This window comes from Pimephales promelas, chromosome 11 (genome assembly GCF_988280905.1).
Source record: "Pimephales promelas chromosome 11, fPimPro1.hap1.1, whole genome shotgun sequence".
NCBI lineage: Eukaryota > Metazoa > Chordata > Actinopteri > Cypriniformes > Leuciscidae > Pimephales > Pimephales promelas.
In genome coordinates, this window is record NC_142779.1 from 20828822 (window position 1) to 20854081 (window position 25260).

Below are 25260 nucleotides of genomic sequence, written 5' to 3' on the forward strand. Positions count from 1 at the left end.
GCTGATGAAGCTATCAGTGATCAATCAGCTACATGGTTTATGACGGTTTACTGAGGGTTAATTTACAACCAATGAATGATGCCCCGGAGCAAAACCAGCCAATTGTCAGCCACTTTAACCTCGCAACAGCTGCCAAAGAAAACCAGTTTTAATTCCCCCTGAAAAAAGCAACATTTGAAAACAAGCGTGGGAAAACTATCATCAACAACATTACCTCAAAGAGATCTCTCTCTCTCTCGATTTTGCATTAAAGGTGCTGTAAGAGATTTCCACAGTTTTGCTAAATTCAACAACACACCCTCAAAACCTCACCCCCTCCCACTGACAAGCAGATTTTTATTTATTTTTTAATCACAATAAAATGGAAGTAGCGACAAATCTTGTCTTTTGAATTGTGACGTACACTAGAGAGTAACAGATTATCGAAATAGAAAAAAAAAGTAGGGCAGTGACTTGTTATATGTCATTTTTTGATTGGGTTTTGAGATGGGATTTAAGCAGGCTATATGATTGGATAAGTCCTACATATGTCATCAGAGAGAAGTCTGTTGTTTTCAGAGATCCAGTTATGAAATTGATTGAAGGTCAAAACATTTTTTTTTTTAAATTAAGAAAGTGCATGGATGAATGGATCACAATAAGATCTATAATATTATCAGCCAAAAGTTTATTTTGTCAATTTTTTTAAAAGCACACTATACTGAGGGCCCTAACACAGCAGACATGGACTAAAACTGTGAAGTGATGGGTCCTCAACGGGCCTGTCAAAGACATACAGTATATTACTATATGTAAATATTCGGGTCCGTCTCCCTCAGAGTCGCATTGGCACTCATCCTCACACACTTCAAACACAACTCATGACCATGACAGCTGGCTTTGACCTCACCACGTGGCTGTACAGATGTGTGCAAGTGTGATGGATTCAGATAAAGCAAAAGCAAAACTAAAGTGGCTCTCTATTAAATCAGTCAGTAACTTAATTTCCTACAGTTGGGCAGTGGAGAACACACACACACACACTTCTGCTTCTGCACACACTTGCGCAACTGATCTGGAATCTCTACAGAAACAAGCCCCAGCATGGCAGCCTGACGGGTACAGGGACACACCCAAAATCAACAATACCTACAATCTCCTTTCTTTCTCTCTCACTCTCCCACAGGTCACCCATGATCGACAACGTACTACCTGAGAACATTAGAGCAGGAGTCCCTCTGTCTCACTCCACCTCCTCCAAACCCTGCAGGTCTCCTATCTGTTTCAGGTTAATGTACAAACCTGCTCATGGTCTTTGAGCTATACACGTGTTGAAAAGAAACTCTCACGCCGCAGAAAAACACACATGCAGAACTGCTACAGATTTTCCAGAGTTTGCCTAGAATTGAATGATTTATTGGAACTCAATTACAGATAAGAATGTCTGAGATGATACAAGAAGGGGGGAGGGGGGAGGGCATTTTACATGTCTAATGTCATGTGGTGTAACCCACAAGTAAAAAGTAATAAAACATTTTCCATGTACACTTGAGTGTTAAACATTATTTCCCAAAAAGAGTTTTTATTTCATTTATACTTAAAAAAAAAAACACAAAAATAAAAATGTAACCACAACTATCATTAAGGTTTCATAGGTTTACTTTATTTGACCTTATCTAACCTTAGCCTTTTTGTCTATATTAGTGTTAGGCAACGATTATTTGCAATTAATCGCATCCAAAATGAAAGTTTATGTTTGCATAATATGTGTGTGTGATTATGGTGTATAATTATTTTGAATATTTAAATATACACATGCATGTATATATTTAAATATATATATATATATATATATATATATATAATGTATACATTTTATTTTATACATTATTTTATTTTATAAAATGTTCTGTGTGTGTGTGTGTATATATATATATATATATATATATATATATATATATATATATATATATAATATATTAATGCAAATATTTCATAAAAATATATGCATGTGTGTATTTATGTGTACAAAATAATTATACACAGTACACACACATATATTATCTAAACATATATATATATATATATATATATATATATATATATATATATATATATATATATATATATTACTGACATATTGACAGCCATGAGGGTCCACAGGGGTCCTCTCCATGATATAATTTCCTGTGTATGGTTGTCACATGACAACAAATGGTTTTCTGCACAATGGTTGCGCCATACTGACATTGATTTGGTAGACAAAAGTTTTAAAATATGAATCATATTTTACTTTATGTATTATTATTTTCTTAAGGAAATAAAAAAAATGAAATATAATGGCAAACTACTTATGCCAACATTTTTTTTTTTTTAAGAATTGCGGCATTTTAATTACCCCCTCGCCCTTTTAGTCTTTGTTTTTACAATCTCCCAAAAGTTACACCTACCCTATATATTTTTTTAAAATATCTTGTCATTCAGTAATTCATTGTCTGGGTGAATTGCTTTTATGTACCTTTTAAATAGACCATCTCAAAACATCACTGACTTAAATATAGATTTAGGAATATATGGGGTCAGAAAAAAATGAGAACTTGCATAAAAAGGTGAAAGAAAGAGACATACTGAAAGTAAAACCCACATATACTACAACATACCATGGAGCACAAACTTTTAATCATTAAACACACTGCATGGCGCTAACTACGAGTAAATAAACTTCTAACTTCAGTTGTGAGTTTGCGTTATAGCCTACGCATTACACAAGATTTGAAGTCATGTTGGCAGACTGGGTAGGGCTGTTACCTGTAACTTCTGGATCCCTCAGTTTCCTTGTTCGGCGCTGTAAAATCCTTTACATCGGACAGTCCATATGAATCTGGTCTGGAAGGTTCAGGTGAGGCATTTCCACATTATTCCAGTTTTCTTAAAAAAAACTCTTGTTCTTTAGAGAGCAATGAGTCTTGAACAGTCCATGCAGACTGTGCTCTCCTCTGCTTTCAGACACTCCTCTCTGTGAATCCACAAGAGGCTCCAGGTGAGAATTTTAAGGGAGTTTCCATCCAAATACTGTCAGGTTCTCAGAGACGCCACCCCGTGGCCACAGGATGAACACTCACACTATGGCAAGCCGTAGCTATATTGGCATATAAAACTAAGTTTTGACTGTCCATAAATATATTTTGGATTATTACAATTGTATTTCGAGTCATAATTCTAATTCAACTAGTCAGAATGATATTAGAGATATCTGCAATTATAATTGCACTAGTAAGAAATCTGATTCAAGATATCTCTATACTTTTATGACTAGTCAAAACTCTATTAAAGATATCTGTAAAGACGTTGTAGATATCTTCAAATGATGCGTCACACATGCAGATGTATTTGGAGATATCTATTTAATTGTCACTAGTAAATTGTTATGCCTAATACAAAATCAAGTAGCGAGATCTTTAACTCGTCAAAACTCATTTCAAGATATATTTTCCAATGGAAGAATATGACTAGTCAAAATAGCATTGTAGATATCTTAATTCCAATTACAACGAGTAAAAATTGGAATTAATCAGGAATTGGAATTTTGATTAGTCAAAACTAAATTATGATTAGAACAGCCATGGGAGTTTAATGCTAAACAGCTTGCCACACTCACTCATCCTGGAGACATGATTAGGTAACACACTGATTAAAGGCTGTGTGATTGATTTATATGTCATTAATGACTTGCAGGATGTTTTGCTATAGAGATGCTTAGTCATGCAGGACACACAATTTTATGAATCAAATTTAAATTAAATTAAGTAAATAAATAAAAATAACTTTACAATCAGGCCTACTGTGCATTTAAAAAGTGACGTGAAGGCCAAGTATGGTAACCTATACTTGAAATTTGTCCTCTGCATTTAACCCATCTGAGTTAGTGCACACACATTAGAAGTAGTGAGTAGTGAACACTTACACTGCAAATCGCTGTCACACACACACCTGGAGCCACCTGGTCAGACATTTTGCTGTGGTGCCTGGAGAGCAATTGGCTTTATGCACAGCTGCACTACTTCCTGAACTTCAGCCATCTCCTTGTTTCCTGTCTGCCATTATTGGACAAACTTGATTAATTCAGGTGTGCCTGATTATTGAGGTCAGACACACCTGGATTAATCAGTTATGAGGAACCATAGTTATTTCAACAAAAATACATAAAATGTGAAGTGTCACACAGGGAATTGTAGGAATGTCAATTTACGGTGTTCCACTGTAAATTATACAATATACGATTTGGTCTTTTTCACTTTCAAAAACTGTAAATTTAACAGTATTTTACTGTTAAATTATTATCACAGTTATTAAGACCTTATGCACCAGAGAAACGTGGGCGCCGTCATCTTTAGAATATTGTCTTTGAACTTCCGGTTCTGTATAATTTCTATGGTGGATTTACTTATTGTAGAGTTAACAAAAGTTATCATAAGCATATCATAAGCGAACGGGATTTTTTTTACGATTTTTTTTTTTACAATTAACAGTTTTGCACTGTAGCATTTTTACAGTATTTTACCGTTAAAATTGCGGTTATTTTTTTACAATATCAAAAGATATGTTGTATATTAGTGTCTTTCATCAGCAATTAGGTCTAATTTTCACTTACATTCTGTTGTTTTTAGGTGTGTGGGTATGTAGACAATACAGATTTAATGTAGGATTTAGTAAGTCAACCTGCTATTGCCATTACCACATCATCAAAGAACATGTCGTCATTCCCACCACAATTACATTCATGATTATGTTGCATGTACAAACACAATCCCAGCATGATGAACATTGTGATCTTGTGGAAAACCACTGTGAGTCAAGTTTCCTGACTAATGAAACATGCTGTTTTTTTGTGAGACTTGTAGGAGCAGCTTGTGTAGGAGTTGGATTTTACTTTGTTCTTGAATCATCACTTTCTGGTTTTGGATGGGCAGATCCAGCCCCTACATGCCTGCAGCCCCTACTACTATTGGTTGCTCTGTGAAATATATTATCATTCAGATTCAAGTGCACAAATTTCTTGGGACAAAGGAGAGAAAATGCATAAATATCTAGATCAGATGTTTTTTTACAAGATTGGCTAAAATAGACCTCAAGAACATTAAGTGCCGTTCACACCTTCGGAAAACCTTTTTCTGAACGCGTTTCACATTTTTCTCTCTTGTCAGATAAGGTGCACGATAAGTTAAACGTTTAGTAAAACGTTACATTACGATTTCATATATATATATCATTCTTATGTTCTAAATTACCAGACAACAGATACAATAAAAAAATCAAAAAGAAAGCCTGGTTTCAAAGACAGGCGTAGATTCAGCCAGGATTAGGCCTTGGTTCAATTAAGTGGTTTTTCAACGTCTTTAAAAAAAAAACATGTGCATCTTTAGACAAAACAATGGCGCTGATATATTTTAAGATATGTCAGTGCAAGGTTAGATTAGGCTGGTCAGTGAAATGATGTGTATTATGTAAAAAGTGAGCAGCCTTCATTCGAATTTGAAGGTTTGTTTTCAGATAACGAAGGATATGCAGAAGAACTGCAAACATTGTCTTTACTTTACCAGTAAATGTTATTGATCACAACTTTACAGCAAAAAGACGAGGAACAGGAGAGAAAAGCATCGGAGCTGAATTGGACAAAATTACAGCATAAATTTTGCTAATAATCTAATAAAAAAAAATCTGACCTGCAGTGAAGTTCTGTTCTTTACTTTTTGTAAAATAGATTAAATACATTTGATTTTATGTGCAAAAAGTTCCCCACTACTGAGCTTATCTTTGTTTTATATATATGAAGAGTTCAGATGCAAAAGCCTCTAAATGCCATTTGAAATTTTCTTCTTTAATGATGATTTTTATCAAACTTGTATATTTAAGTTCAGTAATTTCACTTAAATAACAATTAATAGGTAGAAAATTCTAGAAGAAAATTTCAAATGGCACTTAGAGGCTTTTGCATCTGAACTCTTCATATATAAACAATTAAACAAAAGGTGTAATTATTTAAAATTAATAAAATATTTTATATAATATATAATGTATTTGTTTGCAAATTTCTCACAACTGAGTTTTTTTGTTGCTACAGTATATGATACAAGAACTAATTAAATAAAAATGTCAATCTAGTAACATCTATTCATTTGTAAAGAGAAACTTGGACTATTACAAAATAAAATAAAAATTGCATTCAACAAATTTCACTCAATTCAGGTTTATTATTTTATAATCAAAACTCACACCTTAACAGATTATATATTGAAAAGAGGTCTGACAGTATAGTTCAGAGTATTGTTTAGCCCATGTTGTCAGTGCAAAGTCACTTTTCCTACAGGGCTCAATCTCCAGCAAACATCACACCTCCCTTTAGTTCAGTGGCTTGAGGACTCAATTTGCTCTAAACAAAAGGCATTTGACATAATAGCACAGCCTGACACTTCGACCATTACACTTAACACAGTAGCTCATTAACTGCTCAAAGTGCAGCGGTTCTCAGTTATTTAAGACACTTCTTAAATATGACCACAAACTTCAGGTAGAAGAGTTTGTTTTCACTTTAGTTTGATAGGTTTGCATTTAATATCCAAACAAGAGCTTCTAGAATTCACTACTGCAGAGAAATTGGGTATACTGACGGCTCAGCAAACAAGGTGATTAACACCGGCTTATAAAAAAAAATAAGAAAAAAATAAAAACGGTTGTGCAAAAATGTAGCTAAATGTGTCTAGCTAGTGTTTTATCCTGTAAGACTGGATTTCATTCTCGAACTGGACATTTAAAAGTTTGGTTTCCAAGCTAAACTTATTTTTATTGTGAACATAACAGATGCCAAAAACTTGGCTTTCATTCTTTTTTTAAGTCATTGTGTCATTCTAAAGCCGTCAATCTCATTGATGAGGCATCCGACGAAGAAAAAATAAAAAATACACACGATATAAAAAGTAAACCGCCCAAAGTGTTTGTCAGGAATCGCCGGGCAGTATCTTAAAGCATATTTCTTTTTTAAAACAAAATAAAGATCAGTAAAACTCCACAATTATTACTTTTAAAAGTGCAAATCCTCATTAAAAGAAAAATTTTCAAAAAGATCCAAATCAAAGCAGTGTACAGATTTCTTCCATAGTCAAGTTCTTATGTGCAACGTGTAGTTCGTCCAAAAAAAAAATCCTCTTTGGCTCATGTTCACATTTCTACTGCCTGAAGTAACACACATCATCCATGGCTGCTGTGATTCTGCGAGAATGGAGAGATTTAAATCACAAATAAAATAAACCTATTGAACTCTCTTTCACATCCCGTAAGACATCTTTACATAACTCGCTGGCGCAGGCAGAGGGCGCTGTTTATTACGGAAACACATTTCACAAGCACTTTAATGCTTTATTGTTTATGAATTTTACACATCATAGTCTAGCGATAAGTAAAAGTGATAAAAAGGAAACGGGTGTTTTTACCTCTGGGCCTGGTATCCTCCCTCACACAGGTTCACTAAAGCATACAGGTGTCTCAGAGCGTATTCATACTGCAACAAGAGAGAAAAGAGGTCTCATACACACAGTATACCCCAACTAATAATGTTGCAAAAATCTTGAATGTTTGTACCTCCTGCTGGTGCCAGTTGAAGCAGTGTTTCTTGTAGTGCTTGACAGCGGTTTTGTAACATTCATACTGTGTGAGCTCTTCACGTCCATCCAGATAATCCCTCACTTCCTCTTTGTCCTGGACCACATGCTCCACGATCTTCTGCATAGTGTTACCAAGCAGCTCCCGCGTCTACAGAAACAAAAGCTATTATAATAATGATACTCTTGACTGAAATATATCAATCTGACATCACTTTTAGTATAGCAAGTAGTGTCACATACACTACCATTCAAATGTTTGGGGACTGTAAGATTTTTTATTTTATTTTTTTTAAATAAGTTTCAGGTTCACCAAAGATACATTTATTTGATAAAATAAATAATATTGTGAAATGTAATAAATCATAATAATTTTTTAAAAATATTTAAAAAAAAAAATTTATTCTGAATTTTCAGCATCATTAATCCAGTCTTCAGTCACATGATCCTTCAGAAATCCTTCTAATATGCTGATTTGCTGCTCAAGAAATATGTGCTGCGTAATATTTTTGTGGAAACTAAATAAAACTAGATTAAAAAGAACAGCATCTATGTGCAATAGAATTTTTTGCAAAAATGTTTTTACGGTCACTTTTGATCAAATTAAATGCATCCTTGTTAAATAAAATGATACATTTATTAGCAATAATAATCTTACGGACCACAAACTTTTGAACAGTAGTGCACAACTTAACACTTAAAATAAACAATTATCGATTGAAATAAATAGTTAAAAAGCTGTGCTACAAACCTGTAGATGTTTATGGATGTCATTCATGAGACCAACAACAGTCTCGACATCATTAGACTTGGCGAGTTTTCTCTTCATGATTGCGAGGGGTACATCAGGGCTGCTCATGAGGTCATGTTCAGTGATCACAGGCAACGATACCGGCTCGGCCACTTTATCAAGACCTTTAGAGTTACCCTGGAAAGCCTGCACCTTCATGTGGGACAGCGTCTAAAACAAACAAACCAAAACAGTTACATTTGTAAAGTACTGACATGCAGACGCTACACAGAACACCATTTATGCTTTCATCAGACACTAACTTGTCAATAAAGTATACATGCCTTTAAATGGAAACTTCTGGAGCTAGCTGAGAATATATGACAGACGCTAGACCAAGAATGAACATGCAGCGCATATCCATCATATAGTTCATAAACTAATCCATATTCAGGATGCTGCTCACAGTTGCTAGAGTTTAGGGAGCATTCAAATGAGCCATGAGTACAGAAATATATATTTTTATTTACACAGTAACTTCCTTCCATTCATGGTCCTAAAATTCATTTTTGCAACAGTTGGAGCTAGTAAACTGAATTTACCGGCCATTAATGATTATGCATTATATTTAAATGCAATGCAATTTCATGCAACATCTTTTTTTTAGCATTACATTTAAATTTGTTCCTATGCCAATAAATAAATAATCACTTTGCAGCACAGATAATTATGCCTTTCACAGTATCACTGATGCGAATCAATCTAGTGTATAGACAGTGTGCCTTATCTGAATGCATTCCTAATCTTTACTGAAGGTCTTTCATAGACAGTGTTTGTGAGTGCATTACCTTGTTTCCATACTGCATCACATGGCTAGTGTTGGTTTTGGCCTTTACGATCTTGAACTGCTTGGCCAAAGTCTCTTTGCTCAGATCCTCCTAAAGAAACAAACACACAACACCATTTAAAACACCTTCCCACAATCTCTATTGTGAGCTGCCCTGCTCTCATTATGATCAGGCGGTTCATGCATTGCAGAATAAATGCTTTTCTCTTTTTCTTAAATTTGGACCTCTGTCCCAGATGCGTGTACTACTAACCACATCGGAGTCTTCCATCCAGTTGACACTGTACCAGTCTCCCAGGTAGGTGTCTCTGGCCTCGTCATAGTAACAGGCATATGAGGATTCATCAGGGTTGGCAGCGGTTGTAGCGTAGACTGGGAAACACACCCGGATTATACATACTATGTTATTTACACACAGCAGCATGTGTGATGAACTTAGAAAAAAAACTCACCATTAATGTCAACAGGCAGAGGCTTCATCATAGAGCCAGATTCACAGGCCTCAATATACAACACCATCTATGTGTGTGTTCGCAAAAGGGTTAACAGAAAAAAAAGACAATAAATAATGTTTTTTTGACAGAAATTATGGATTGCATCATCTTTTTAATGAACACTTGTAACACTCACCTTCTTGTATTTGTTGTTTTGGTGCATGTACATGATGGTTTTCATCAGGTCATCTACAAGAAGCTAAAAGTAGAGGCATGATTTACTGCAAGTTTCTAGATATAAAAGCAGTTCATTTACACCATTCACATTCATTTATAAACATGTCATGGATAAGGAAGTTAAGCAATAACTCCTCTACCAAGCTGCTCACACACAATTCCTTAAAATGTTGTCGTTTCAGCAGGTTGTCGATAAAACTCATGGCTAAACTTAAATGCGTTACTCATTATATGACAATTTTCTATGTCAGCTGACCTATTGCTTCAGTCTCTTCAATGGGGGAGATCGTTTGGGATGTTTTTGGTTTAAATGAGCTTTTTCCCCCCTTATAAACTTTTCAATTATGTTGATTATATCATTGTAAATGACAATGAAAAATACACAATAGATGCATTTACACAAGTGGAGAGAACTGTAATGTGCGTGAGAACACCTGAAAGGATCTGATTCAGCTAAAATGACCACAAGAAGTAAAAAGTGCTTACATCATCATTAGGGAAGGCCAGCAGACCTGGTGCGCCATGATCGGTGAAATACACAAACACATGATCATTTGGACCACTGCCAAGAGGAAGAACAACAGAAAAAAAACATCACAAGACCTGTTTTACACATGTGTCTCAACATGCAAAAACAGATAGAGAGACTATATTTTACAGGAACTGAAGGCAATAAATTGAGTAAGACAGTAACCAAGTTAGTAATTTCAATACAAATGGATCAGACGCGTATAAAAATTTGAATGGAAACTAGCCTTTTCAGCACTTTTCCAGATCCTCCCTTCACACCAGCAGAATCACCCTTCAACACCGCCAGGAAGTTCTGAGGGGTCACGTCCTGTATCACATACACACACAATATTAGTGAACGGATGCCAAACACGCTGCTTACCACTTCAAATCTCAGACACAGAGTTACACGTATTGACTCACATCACCAATGTAGTCCTTCAGCACTCCTTTGTAAACATCTGTTCCATTGGGTCTGTTTATGATCACCCCTGGAGTTGGGTTACTGGACACATAAAAACAGTCATATGAACCTGTGTACTGAAATGGATACAAATTGGTGCTAAAACAATAATTATTAAAAGACAAAAAACAATAATAAAAAGATCTCTTTCTGCACCACTTTTCAAAGTAGGTTTAAAAATGTACCCCAAAACATATAACATTTCTTTCTTTCATCGTTTAATTCAGCCGGAACACCTGACCTACATTTGAATTCATAATCAAGTCACTAAAGCAATAAATGTTACAGTTGCATAACTTTCAGTTCAACAATAAAATGAAGGTACAAATTTCACCCTTCCCTCTTTTTTATTTATTTAAGAGTAAAATGCAAAGCGATTTGTGAGATTCACCCAACAAATAAACGAACACACCGGATACAAACATGACACAAGCATCTTTAATGCCAGTCATTGTGACAACCATGACATGAAGCTACTGGTGGTTAAATTAGATACTTGTGACTTCTGCAAAGGACCAGACTCAAAGCTCTGTTTGTGTGTATGTACATGTGTTTCAGCTAAATTATTTATGTGTCTGCTTTTGGAATACAGAACTTTCCCAAAGCGATTTAGGGGAAGTGATAATTTTGTGTTCAACGACAATTATTTATTTATTTTTTTGTATCTGAAATAGCTAATATATCAAATTTTCTGCAATGTGGGTTAAGTGCTTGTTCCTCTAGCACCATTGGACCTTTGAGCTAAGCAACACCAAGTCCTAAATCTTACTAGCCTCGATCCAATAACTCTTACCAGCCTCAACCAGGGTGCCGGGCCCACTCCAATAAGTCTTATTTAAGAACTTTACATTCAGTTTCATTTTAATTAACATGCTAAAGATACTGTAAACTATACACTAAAATAATTGTGCAAGACTAAACTGACTTCTTTTTATCTGCTTAGATAGAAGGGCCTTTTGGGGGGAATATTGTTTTGGACATATGAAAACCATAAAGTCATACTCACTCAGAATTCTGAGCAAGATCATCATACATCATCACCACAATCTGCTCATCGGGAATTCCGTTCTTATGGACAATCTGATATGCATGGCACACATCAGCCTATAAACACACACAAAAGAATAAATGAATATCTAAAGAGACTTCGGATAAGACAACTGACTAAACTCACTTGGAAAACCATGTACTTTCTCCACCTCAAAGATCACTTCCTTTCTCACCTGATGTCTGTAATTGTACCAGCCATTAGATCCGGCCACAATGACGACCCAGTGCTTCCCATTGTCTGGCTGCTCGGCAGGGAAACCACTCACCACCAGCCCCAGGCTCAGGGCGAGAAGTGAAACTGCCACTCTCTGTGCGATCATCTCTGCAATCTACTGACAACAGAGATGGAAAAATCAACCAGAAAAAAAAAGCCAAGTGTGCTTTCAAAATGTTAAAGGTTGTAAACTTCCCTAAAAAGGCAAAAGAATTTGCAAAACCACATAGAATACTTAATGTGATGAGGACCTTCATTTTAATAATTTAATCATATTTATAGCTAATATTACACTATGTTTTTGCTCTGAAATTAAACCAGGCCTTTATGTACATTTTAACATATTTGTGATTCTCTCTAAAAGAAAAAAAACACAACATATGCTCCATTTCCTAACATGATACAAACATCTTAACTGCAAGTCACCATTACAGAATGTAACTATTTATATAAATATATAATATATAGCTGTAGTATAGACTTTAACTCAGACACAGTGTGTTTTCTTGATATTATTGTAGGATTACAGTAAGGCTGAGATAATATAGGGTGAAATTATAATTCTTTTTTAGCTTATTCCAAATGTCCTCTTACACATGTTTATCTTTATACCCCATTTCTGCCAACAGTTCCAACAGTTTATTATTACTACTGTAAAACCCTAATACAACTCCTTAAAAAGAATACGGTAACAATATGTAATTTTGTTGAATGTCTCTTTTGATGATAATGGTAGCAAATACCGAATTTAATTGGGGTACTAAAGACTGTAGCAATTTGGCCGGTAAACTGTGTTTGCCATGATATATTTTTGCAAGTGGTCTCGTGACCATCCCATTAACAAACAAGGGAATCAGGGATACAATAACAACAGGCCATAGGGGGTTTTAAACTAGTAACCTTTTAGTTGAATTAAGTATTTAACCTTGAGGTTAATTAAATATACAAAACACAACCAAACAAAATGAGTAGACTTTATACTAAATAGAGACATTAATAGTTTCTGCGCTTACCTGCTACTGTAGCGCTGACCGAGCTTCCGAGCTGGAGCGACGCGACGCTTTATTGCAACCTGTGAGACGGGGACGCATGTGCAGCAGCCAATCACCGCTCGCCGACTCGATGCTCTAACCAATCCGCTTAATACGGCTCAGCGCACCATCCAATCAACTTCGACCCATGGGCGGAGCCTCAACTGACCACCTGACTATTCGTCATGTGCCATGAGTTTGACTAAAAACCAAAAACAAAACAAAAGGAAAGGAAACTTTGTACTTTTTTATATTATAGAAATAGATTGATGCATTGAAGTGGTCCGTTGTGAAAGTTAAGGGGAAATGCCCCTAAGTTTAGTAGGGGATTTAATCATTTGTTAGAAAGAAAAAACGTTATAAATACTTGTACAGGAAGATCAGCATAGACACCCGTCTTTCTTTTTCATTATCTAGGCAGAATATATGGGAGCACATGATCAGATCATCTGTTTGTCATATGACTGCTATTTCACAACACCAACGCATTTTTCACCAACGCATTTTTTTTTATCTCACCTGTTCAGGTGTTGATTTGTGAGAGAGATAACAGAGTATGCCATTATGTAAAGTATCTCACTGTAAGCAGAGAATTTTTTAGAATTATTTAGAATTTAGAATGTTTAGAATTGTTATTGTAGTTTATGCTGATTTAAACATATCTCACTGTTGTTTTAAATCAATCTATAATAATCTGTTGCTTGACCTATTTTCTGTTGTTTTCTTGGGAAACCCCTCTACAGTTTCTAATTTACTGTGTAATTTACTACTTGTGTGACAATGTGACATCTCAGTTTTTAAGTCAATGTATTGAGAGAGAATTGTTGAATTCCAAATTTCATGTGTTTGTAATCATAATACCACAAAGAAAGTCTTATTATTGTTCATAATTATAGACTGACTTGGATGACAAAAACCATTCACAACTAAACTAAAACCTTTGACACCAAATGTGCTTTTTATCTTAGCAATCATTTATTACACCAGTATTAAAGTCCCTTCACTCAGCCTGTTAATATTAGAATTCATTGTAAATTGTTCTGCAGGTGTACACATGTTGACAGCCACACAGGCTTGTTCCTCAAAAACAAGCATACAGTTTTCCCTGCTGTTCACATGATCTCTGATTCTTTTAATCAGACAATGAAACCAGGCAATAATGACCTAAGCAAGATTTTTTTTTAACGCTGTTAACAAAGTTACGGTAATAATGTTGCTTCATGTATGGTCAGATGTGTCATTATTTGACCAAAATCAATCTCAAATGGAGTTACAAATTGTTTCACTTGAGAATTTTTTGCAAATTTCATGCTCTCAACTTTGTGGGAACAGTTTGGGGATGGCCCCTTCCTGTTCCAACATGACTGCGCACCAGCGCACAAAGCAAGGTCCATAAAGACAAGGATGAGCGAGTTTGATGTGGAGTCCCGGCCTCAACCCGATAGAACACTTTTGAAATGAATTAGAGCAGAGACTCGCAAGTCTTCTCGTCCAACACCAATGCCTGACCTCACAAATGCGCTTGGTCAAAACCCTCCATAAACACACTCCTAAACCTTGTGAAAAAGCCTTCCCAGAAGAGTTGAAGCTGTTATAGCTGCAAAGTGTCTGCCAACACCATATTAAACCCTACGGAGCAAGAATGGGATGTCATTAAAGTGCATGTGCATGTAAAGGCAGACGTATCCAAACTTTTACCAATATAGTGTATTAGGGTGCTCCGTTATTTCTGTCATTTGGCCAAAATCTCATGTTATTAAAGACAAACAGCTACACAGAAGCTACAAGACAGTATTGGCTATGACACTCTACTATGCTCATCAAATAGATAAACATCAGCCTTAGTGTTTCTTAGGTAAAGAAAACACTGTACTTATTCAAAGAGCAGATCTTTATTTACCTGTGCATTGCAAACAATCAGTGATGGTTCAAACTGAGTGTGGCAGGGTGGAGTTATGAGGTTATAAAACGCCAATGGAGTTACAAGATTTAGTCACAAGCTCTTTTTAATACTTTTTTGGCTAAAAACTTGCAAAACCCACAGACAGACATAAAGAGTGACCACCAATAGTAATTATGTGTGAAAAAGTAAAATAAGATAAGCAATATGGAGATTCGAGGTTTTCCGCAACAACGACAATAATGAATTAAAGTTCCATTACTATTTACTGCTTGCAATATGAACTGTTACGATATCTCGTAAAGTAAACATAAATGTCAAGAAACCTACAGGACATGATTATCATTTGTTATATAAAGAAATTCATATATTTCCTTTCGGTCTTATAACACAAAATCAATGAAAAATCACCTTCAAATATAAAAGGAGACACTGTGACTAACATTTTCCCAAAAGCTCTTTTTTATTTTAAGATATCGGTTTCATGTACAGTGGGGCCAAAAAATATTAAGTCAGCCACTGATTATGCAAGTTCTCCTACTTAGAATGATGAGAGAGGTCTGTGATTTTCATCATAGGAACACTTCAACTATGAGAGACAAAATGAAAAAAAAAATCCAGGAAATCACTTTGTAGGATTTTTAAAGAATTTATTTGTAAATTATGGTGGAAAATCTCTCATCATTCTCATCAATCAGTGGCTGACTAAATACTTTTTGGCCCCACTGTATTTACTGCTTTTCTTTAACCTAAAGCCATTGCACTGATATACAGATTATGCCAGTGATCACAGCCAAAGCAATGAATCACTGCACTTAATTTATATTAAAAAAACATTACTGATTGGAAAACGGAGCCATTCCCTCCCTGTGATCCAGTCACTGGTATGGCTATTTTAATGGCCCGGAAATTTCGTTCCCAGATCAAATGAATATGAGTTCATGCCACAGAAAACACCATGCACTCTTTCTCATAAAAGAATATCATCACTCACTCAGGTACAGGACATATTTATGCATCGTCTTTATTTATCCCGTAAATGAAAAACAATATAACAAAATGTAAATACAATAATAAATATTCAAAGCCAAATCTTTATACAGACACTTTTATATATTCATACATACCTACACGTGGTTAAAAACCACTTCTGTCCTCAAGCTAAAGAAAAAAAGTCAAAATGGCAGAAAAGAATGTGTCGATTTCGTTCGCATTTTGCATTCCAAAGGCAACGGCAACCATGGCGATTTAAACCGTGGAGGAATAAATAATGTGTGATCTTAGAAAGTAGTGCACAGCTGCAAATCAAAAACAAATCATAGTGCAAGTTTAAGTTTCTCATAACACCTGTCTCTTTGCTTTCAAACGGATCCTCAACAAAATAAATGAGGATAAAAAAAATAAAAATAAGGATGACATAAGAGAGCTCTGTACTGGAAGCACCTGCTTCCGTTTTATTGTCACCACAATCTTCTGTCTTTCTTGGCAGCTAGTAAAACAGTCTGTCACAAGATTCACTGCATGTCCAGGGCAGCACTGTGCACCTGACTTATTTTGGCAGAAAATACAAAATAAAACTTGATTATAGCTGTAATAAAAAAAGCTGCTTTCTCTGCACGTACATCAAGCTTGGCTTTAGTGTTCCCTGTGAGCTTGCATGTGTTTACAGACAACTGATGAGATGCATAGAAACCAAGAAACAGAATGAGACCGCAGCTGCTCATAAAGGAGAGAAACAGAGAGAGAAGAGTTTACAGGAGCTGATCTCTCATGCAGCATATCCGAGGAACACAGAGCAAGGCAGCTTTCTGTCCAGATCCGAGCAAGTGTGCTTCTTACAGCGTGCGAGTGTGTGTACGTTTCTCCATTTGCACGATTCCCTGGATTCCTGCGCCCGATCAGCAGCTGGAAGTGAGTGTGGCCTCATTCTTCCTCTGGACTGACATTAGATGAGTGTGTCCTCACACCTCTGCCCCCAGTTCAATCACTCCCGTCTCTATAATGGGAACCAGTTTATCATCCACCTGGACCAGCAGGATGGTCTTATCAATGTGAGACCGGCTAACCGGATCACGACTGCAAGGCACCCAACGATGAACCACCTATGGCGAGAGAGAAAGACGGTAGTGGGAAATTAGGATAGTGGTAAACTTTTTTCTTTTTTCTCAAAATTAAATAATATTTTTTCCAGAAGATAATTAAGAATTCTGGGGAAAATGTGCTTAATTGTCATCAATATATAATTATATAAGGGGTGTAACGGTACAGAGGAGTCACGGTTCGTCACTGTGTTGGAATTGTAGAAGACTGATGTAATGTATCATGTTACCTTCGCCATGCTCCTACTCCTTTTTGCTGGTGGGATTCTCTCTGAAATTGGTCTGAGATCTTCCCGGCCGTAATTAAAGCATATTCGAAGCCAATCGTTTCAATTATACCAGATGACGTATGTAGAGCGACAGAAATGGGAAGACGACCATGGGTTCGAGATTTATGTGTACACGATGGCGTGTATCTAACGGCCGTTTCACACCGCATGAGTGAGCGGCGCGTGTTTTTCAGCATGTATGTTAATTAATGAGTGCATTCACACTGGGAGCAGGAGCAGCGCTTGAGCAGCAGTAAAGCCGGGGTTTCGCGCTGAATCTGTTTTTGCTGCACTGCTCACGCTAAATTAAAGCACAAGCACACTTTTGATGGACAAATATAAATATGATTTCACACAAAAAGTGGTCAAAATACACAAAATAAGCATGTCTAGTTTTAACGAGAACTTGAGTAGGCAAATAAAAGAAAATAAAGACTCAAAAATATTTCTAGAAGATTTAGGTTACCCGGTAAAAACTGTTTTTGTTTTTTTTAATTATTCAGTTTGGGTGAAAGTTGTGTATTACATAAAAAAAACTAAAGTAAACTATCCAGAAAATATTATTTATAAACATTCTTTTAGTTTATGTAACACACAGACAGCTACATAGGATAGCACAACCCAAATCAAACCTGAGTGTGTGGTTTATTTGTGAGTTGTGTTTTTTATCCGTGAGTTGTGTTTTTTATCCGCAGAGTTGCAGTCTTGTAAACATATCGAAAGTATGACTGAAACTATATATAGTTATAATAGATTGGAGCTATTTTCTTGGTTGTTTTGTTGTTTAACATTATTATTATATGCGAATGTTGTGCACCTCCCCATTACAAACTTTCAACACTATCAAGGCAGTATGGGGAAACCAAAGCTAGCCAAAAGCTGCTCTTTTTTTCAAAATAAACTTGAGTTCTTAACTACTTAGAACAATATTTAAGGCTGCATCAAAAGGTAGCTTCGCGTCTGCAGCCACGTTGAATCCAGGTATAAATATAAATATATAATCCAGGTTGTCATTGTCTTGCTTCTCCCTCCCCGTTCTGTGATTGGTTTCCTTAGATGAGGCGAAAATAAGGACCATGGTTTCCATATTGCCTTACAGCATGAATAAAATCACGCTGGGGCAAGGCAGTATGGGGAAGCCCAGGCTAGGAGTCGTAGAGTACTCCTACAGTACATACTGTATCTCGGTTTTGGGGTCACGGTTCGGTACAACAGGAAGAAGCAACAAATCCCCAGAGCTAGGTTTCTTTTCATTTATATTGAACAGAGAGCTGTGCAAATTACAGCTTGTTCCACCTTGCTGAATTTATTCCCCCCTCAGGTAGCCTATCACCTTCAAGTTGTTTAAAACCGTATGATTTTTTTCTTATTTCCTGAACACAAAAGACGATGTTTTGAAGAATGTCGGTAACCAAACAGTTGATGGACCCCATTGACTTTCACAGTATTTTTTTCCCTACTATTGAAGTCAATGAATTACATCAACTATCGGGTGACCGACATTCTTTTAAAAATATCTTCATTTGTGTTCAGCAGAAGAAAGAAATTCAAACAGGTTTTAAACAACTTGAGGGTGAGTAAATAACAATTTTCCTTGTAAGATGAACTTCAAACCATTTTTAATAGTTTTATTTTCAAATAAAAACACTGTTGTGAGATGTACGCACATGACCCTCCATGCCTTCAAGGGGACTCCACTCTCTCCAGAAGTTACGTCCAGATCTCAGTCGCATGCTCTCATCTGGCCACACCAGCTCCTTCCTCTTTGGATGATTCATCACGTCCAACACCTGACTCACATCAACAATCTACACACAAAAAATGCATCCATTTCATGATCACAACAAATTTCACAAAGAGCCAAATACATGAAAGTCAGATGCTCACCTGCACCCTGTATGAGATGTCGTCCCTCCTCAGACAGGACAGCGAGGGGTTGTGATGATGATGGTGGATGTAGTGAAGATGATGATGGGGGTGAGGATGGATGTCCGTCCCCAGCCCTAAGGCTTCGTTTCCCAGCAGGCCAGCGAGTGTGTGGGCGTGTCGTTTGCAGGGCGGGATGGAGTGGGCGGAGAGAGAGCTGGATGGGCCGGGCGTGTCGGGGTTGGCGGCTGAAGCGTTGCCCAGGCGGAGTTGCAGGGAGGTGGGCAGCGTACGGAGAGATAGCTGGCTGCTGGAGGAGCGTCTGCAGGGCTCAAGACCCGTGACAGAGGTGCGGAGTGAAGACTGGCGGCTGCTGCTGTGGCGATACGAGGACGACTGACTCACGACAGATGCACGAGCAGGAGACTGACGCACCAAACCAGACTGAACAGACTGAGAACTCTGACTTGTACCTGAAAACATAGAGAGAGACTGTTACTTTCTTTATTATTTGGCAATATTTACCCATCCATCCGTCTGATTCTGTCTGTCTGTCTGTCCAACAAGATTGAAATTGCATAAGGCATAAATCATTTTCAGAATCTTTTAATTTTCACAAAATGTTTGTTGTCATGTTTAGATGACCTTATCTTTTCTAGTTTTGTTTGACTGTTTCAAATACTTTGGCAATAAACATACACTCACTAGCCACTTTATTAGGTACACCTTCCTAGTACTGGGTTTGACCCCCTTTTGACTTCAGTCCTGCCTTAATTCTTCATGGCATAGATTCAACAAGGTGCTGGAAAGAGGTTTTGGTCCATATTGACATGATAGCATCTGCAGATTTGTCTGCTGCACATCCATGGCTCCCGTTCCACCACATCCCAATGGAGCTCTATTGGATTGAGGTCTAGTAACTGTGAAGGCCATTTGAGTACCGTGAACTCATTGTCATGTTTAAGAAACCAGATTTGCGCATTGTGACATGACGCATTATCTTGCTGGAAGTAGCCATCAGAGGAGTACTAAGGGGCCCAAAGTGTGCAAAGAAAATATCCCTTACACCATTACACCACCAGCAACAACCTAAACCATTGATACAAGGCAGAATGAATCCATGCTATCCATGCTTATAGCTGTATATCTCACTTTGCATGTAATGAGTCTATATAATATATTAGTTTCACCTTTTAAGTTGAATTACTGAAATAAATCAACTTTTGCACGATTTTCTAATTTTTCGAGTTTCACCTGAATGATAGGATTCCAATCGGACATTAAAATTTGTTCACATTCACATTTCTTCCACATTCTGATGCTCAGTTTGAACTTCAGCAGATTGTCCTGACCATGTCTACATGCCTAAATACATTGAGTTGTTGCAAAGTGATTGGCTAATTAAATATTTGCGTTAATGAGCAGTTGAAAAGGTGTACCTGATAAAGTGGCCGGTGAGTGTATATTATACCTATAAAGGTGTCAGACACATCACGGTAAACCATGGATTTGCAAATATCAACTGGGTGAGGTCTCATTAGAATACAAATTCATCATCATAATTATATGCGTTTAACCAGTAAAAGACGCATCAACTGTATGTTTACCCAGAGAATGAGGTGTGTAAGCGTGCAGGACTGTAGGTCCTGAGCTGTGCTGGGAATCACTTGCTCCAGTCCCAGAATTCCCAGAATTCCCACTACCACACGACAAGCCACCCGCATCACAATCTTCAACATTCCCGCCACTATTACAGCCAGCACCGCAACCTTTACGCAGTCTGCAGTGAGAGACATAGGTGCCATTATTGTGACATCAATCAAAAAACGTCCATTCTTTCTCATTCAACCACACACACACACACACACCTGTGCCACGTGTTGACGATAAAGTTTCGTATGTTGGCGATGCTGATTGGTCCTCCCAGTATGTGTCCCACCTGGGGGTGTGTATTACAGTATGATGTTGTCAGGGGCGAAACATAAATTGGGTATCCGATTGGCTGGTCGCACGAAGAGTTGATCATGTTGCGTAGTGCTTGCTTGGCATTCTGGATGCTTCCACGCTCCGGGTTTCGGTTTCGCAAAAACACCAATTCCTGCTGCTGCCCCGCCCACAGGCCGCGCACACACTCCTTATTCACCTAAGAAAGCACATGCAAAAACAGACCTAATAAAGTTGTCTTTTCCCTGTGAGTCTATTTTCCTTTATTTTATCCTGTCTTTTTGCCCTCACCTTTATGACCCTGAAGCTGAGGTAGCGTCTATTAAGCATGATGATCTTGTATTCGTTGGTGCCTTCATCCAACACGTGTCTGAGGGCGAGCAGAGAGGGAGAGTTGGACAGGACAGCACTGCGCCAGGCCGGGTCGCCCTCATGAGCGATCACCAGCGTCTGCTCGTGTGAAGAAATCGCCTCAAACAACACAGATGATTCCTCATACTCATCAGGGGAGGTGAAGTGATCCTGCAGAGAGAGATGAACTCCGGTTAAATTGTATCCCACATTTCACATTTGATATGACACAGACAACAGATGACATAGAAATTCGTCTCACAAGCATCTCACCTGGTGCAGTTTGAGTGACATGCGAATTCCAGGCACAACCACCTTCCTCAGCAGTTCCATGTCAGTAAATATCCATTCATCTCTCACAGATGAGATCCGGAAATCTCCCTTAAACAAGGAATGCAGCCCATAGAGGAACGACTCTAGATTACTGGAAGAACCCAAACACACACCATCAGCAAACAGTGTCTGTCTTCGTAACAATCTTTTTGGAAAATCTCCAGCACGGTAAAGGATTTTTGCACCCTCACCTGGACATATGGTGAGATGCAGTTCCCAGAGCTCTCCTTCCCAAAACACACAGACCATAACACAACAAAACCAATGGAGAGTCTTTCTCACTGTCTAGTGGCTGAAAGAAAGAATGAGAGAGACAGTAGCAATGTAAAATTGTGTTTACAAACACTTCCATTAAAGGTTCTCTAAGCGATGCTGGGCCAAAACATTTTTTGTCACATACATCAAACGTCTCCTCACTATCGGCTAGCTGCCTGTCCCCTAAACACACTGTAAAAAAACGCGGTCTCTGTAGACACCACAGGCTCCACAAACGGCAACAAAAACAATCATGTCTCACCCGGACCACGAAACCTAACAAACAGTGTTCCAGCCAATCACTGGCAAGAAGTATTTGAGGGTGGGTCTGGGGGGTTAGTGCGCGTCACATGAAGGGTGTGTGAAGGAGAGCAGCGAAGCATCAGAGGGAAGTTTGAAAAATTACCGACACACGACCAAAGAGACGTCGTTCTGAGGAACAAATTAAAAAGAAGAAGGAGTCGGATAAAGAACGTGCGAAGTTCCGAATTTACATCGGTAGCAAAGCTTTTGAACGATGGCGAGAACTCCGGCGGCAGAAGGGTTTCCAGTACGACATTCAGGTTGCTCTGTTTTTGCTGGACAGGTGGGTAACGTTAAATTGTTGTTTTTCCTCTAAATTGACGCTTATGTTCGCCAAACCCACACAAGAATATAATTAGCTAGAACTATGCATGTTCACAATTATTTCAGGAAGCACGGAAGGGAGGGGGAGGAGATGAGAAGCGGAGGAGGGAGGGTCTAGCTCCGATTTGTTTGAAAATATTCGAACGTCAACACCCAGGATCGCTTTGAGAACCTTTAACCCTCTGGGGACAGATTGGCCGGTACCGCCCAAAAAGACATACTTTTACAAATGTGTACTTATCTTAAAAACCCGGCTTGTATTCACACCGTCAAAGGCCAATGAAATTTATGTTGTTTGGCAGATTCACAAGCAACAACAACCAATGGAAAAATTGCCGATGTAGAAATATTTTTCTTACCCAATCAGGGGAAGGTTACCATGACGTATTCTAGCAAATCGGAGTACTCTGTAGCCTTGCAAGGGGTGGTACTATATAGTAAGGGATACGACGCAAACAACGTTGAGTGGAGGAGACAACAGAAAGCGTACGGACGCGTCGAGTATAAACAAGGCTTTACAGAGCGAGAGTGCGCTGAGATTTATATGAGAGAGAGACAGAAGAATTATATATATATATATATATTAGGGCTGTGCAAAAATTAATTGCGATTAATCGCATCCAAAATAAAAGTCTGTGTTTACATAATATATTTGTGTGTGCTGTATATAATTATTTTGTATATATAAATACCTATGCATGCATGTATATATTTAAGAATTATTTGCGCTTAAATTCTGTATATATAAATAAATACATAATCTATATTATATAAATATAAATATTTTATATATGAATAACACATTTTTCTTAAATATATACATCCATGTGTGTGTATTTATATATACAAAATAATTATATACAGCACACACAAATATATTATGCAAACACAAAACACAGACTTTTATTTTGGATGCGATTAATCGCAATTAATTTTTGCACAGCCCTAATATATATATATATATATATATACATACAATTATAGCATTATTTATTATTTTAGCACTTTTATGATGGCAAGCAGTAAACGATTTACGGTGGAACAGGCTCTGGAACAATTACTGGAGAGTGACGAGGAGAAAGCATTGCTTAGAAAATTCTAAGCATTCCTAAGAAAAACGCCTGAGACTATTTTTAACAATTACACATGACTGTCAAGCAAAGGCTTTGACAAATATATAAACACATTACATGCATGCTTATGTTAGCTTAGGGTCTTCTGAATCCATAGATACCAAACACATAGTGAAGCCCATAGAAGCCCAAATGTAAAAATAGAGAAAACGGACCAAAAAGGGCTTAGTCCCCAGAGGCTTAATAGGTTTAAAAAGGGTCAGTAAGAATGATATTTAGATTTTTTTTTTACCAAATTAATTAGGGCTGTCAAACGATTAATTGCAATTAATCGCATCCAAAATAAAAGTTTGTGTTTACAAAATGTATGTGGCTGCACTGTGTATAATTAATTTATATATATAAATACCCACACACATGCTTGTATATATTTAAGAAATATTTTCATGTATATACTGTATATAGATTTATATATAATTTATATTATATAAAAATATCAATATTTTATATATAAATAATTTTTTTTTGTTCTTATATATACACATGCATGTGTGTGTATTTATATATATACCAAATAATTATACACAGTGCAGCCACATACATTATGTAAACACAAACTTTTATTTTGGATGCGATTAATTGCGATTAATCGTTTGACAACCCTAAAATTAATACATTTATTCAGCAAGCAAAGGATGCATTTAATTGATCACAAGCATGTGTTCACCTTCTCTCTCCGTGAGTTGCAGTACTGGATCCAGCTGAGGTAGACGGAGCAGAAACTGTCTCTGGAGATTCCAGCCAGTCTGTGATCATAGTCTTCATCAATATTGGGGTTAAAGGTTGGATCCAGGTCAACATAGTTCCTCTCTCCGCAGCTCTTCAAGCCCTCCAATAAGGCTTCGTTCGCCAGCCACTCCTCCAGTTTAGGAGACGCGATGACATAGTAAATTATGCCCTACACTCATACAAACACATATACTGTACAATAAATAAATGTTGAAAGAAACACAATTTCAGAACATTAAACCTCACCTAGCCAGTTTTTAAGTACAGGATAGCAATACTTGTGTGCTGACCTTAACGTAGTAGGTGGTGAGGATTCGCCGCAGATCAAACACCTGCAGCATAGACGCGGCACTGTTATCGGTGATGCTGTAGCCCTCCAGAGCGTATTTAGTGACCAGAACCTCCCAGGCCAACCAGCGCTGTCCAAACGCAGCATTAAAGGACAGCAGATGGGGAAGGTGACCAGGCTCACAGCAACAACAGCTTTCATCTTCTTCAACTCCTTCTGTTATCGCCTCCACCTCCCTCTGCTGGCAATACGTCCCTAGGATATGAAATGTGACAGAATCATTTAACTAGAATCATATAATCATTTCAACATTAA

General features: G+C 37.3%; 3 protein-coding genes across 8 annotated transcripts in view; all 3 read right to left on the reverse strand.

Moving 5' to 3' along the window:
• Positions 1-4075, reverse strand: part of LOC120467737 (uncharacterized) — a 29203-nt gene extending 25128 nt beyond the window's left edge. The window contains exons 1-2 of the mRNA XM_089117168.1: positions 3944-4075; positions 2788-2995 (exon numbers count right to left, since the gene is read on the reverse strand). The gene's annotated coding sequence lies outside the window, so the exon portion shown is untranslated. The remainder of the gene's footprint in view (positions 1-2787; positions 2996-3943) is intronic.
• A 2135-nt stretch (positions 4076-6210) lies between these two features.
• On the reverse strand, positions 6211-13238 carry lgmn (legumain). Of its 2 annotated transcripts, none has more exons than XM_039656403.2 (14): positions 13133-13238; positions 12079-12234; positions 11862-11959; positions 10816-10897; positions 10638-10720; positions 10369-10444; positions 9842-9904; positions 9664-9730; positions 9465-9583; positions 9213-9302; positions 8386-8595; positions 7615-7785; positions 7467-7534; positions 6211-7245 (listed from the first exon to the last, which is right to left on the reverse strand). In XM_039656403.2, exons 2-14 carry the CDS (start codon positions 12223-12225, stop codon positions 7203-7205), a joined length of 1317 nt encoding a protein of 438 aa, XP_039512337.1. In that variant the 5' UTR covers positions 12226-12234; positions 13133-13238; the 3' UTR covers positions 6211-7202. The 2 variants fall into 2 exon arrangements, with proteins under 2 accessions (XP_039512337.1, XP_039512338.1); XM_039656404.2 differs by having other exon boundaries at positions 12079-12237; positions 13133-13214.
• Positions 13239-16049: 2811 nt separating this feature from the next.
• pcnx1 (pecanex 1) overlaps positions 16050-25260 on the reverse strand; it is a 38897-nt gene continuing 29686 nt past the window's right edge. For all 5 annotated transcript variants that reach the window (XM_089117167.1, XM_089117166.1, XM_039656402.2 and 2 more), the window contains 10 exons: positions 24947-25200; positions 24595-24825; positions 22104-22204; positions 21853-22003; positions 21520-21750; positions 21153-21427; positions 20892-21064; positions 19306-19757; positions 19086-19226; positions 16050-17152 (listed from right to left, as the gene is read on the reverse strand). In XM_089117167.1, the coding sequence (XP_088973293.1) occupies positions 17012-17152; positions 19086-19226; positions 19306-19757; positions 20892-21064; positions 21153-21427; positions 21520-21750; positions 21853-22003; positions 22104-22204; positions 24595-24825; positions 24947-25200 (2150 nt within the window). In that variant the 3' untranslated portion in view covers positions 16050-17011. The remainder of the gene's footprint in view (positions 17153-19085; positions 19227-19305; positions 19758-20891; positions 21065-21152; positions 21428-21519; positions 21751-21852; positions 22004-22103; positions 22205-24594; positions 24826-24946; positions 25201-25260) is intronic.

What these genes read in the sequence shown, in the direction of transcription:
- lgmn (XM_039656403.2), bottom strand. Translation starts at nt 12,225, where the DNA reads ATGATCGCACAGAGAGTGGCAGTTTCACTTCTCGCCCTGAGCCTGGGG. An exon ending in TGAAGGACTACATTGGTGAT is followed by an intron (nt 10,721 to 10,815) that starts GTGAGTCAATAC and finishes TATGTGATACAG; the next exon opens with GACGTGACCCCTCAGAACTT. An exon ending in TCAACTGGCACCAGCAGGAG is followed by an intron (nt 7,535 to 7,614) that starts GTACAAACATTC and finishes CTCTTGTTGCAG; the next exon opens with TATGAATACGCTCTGAGACA.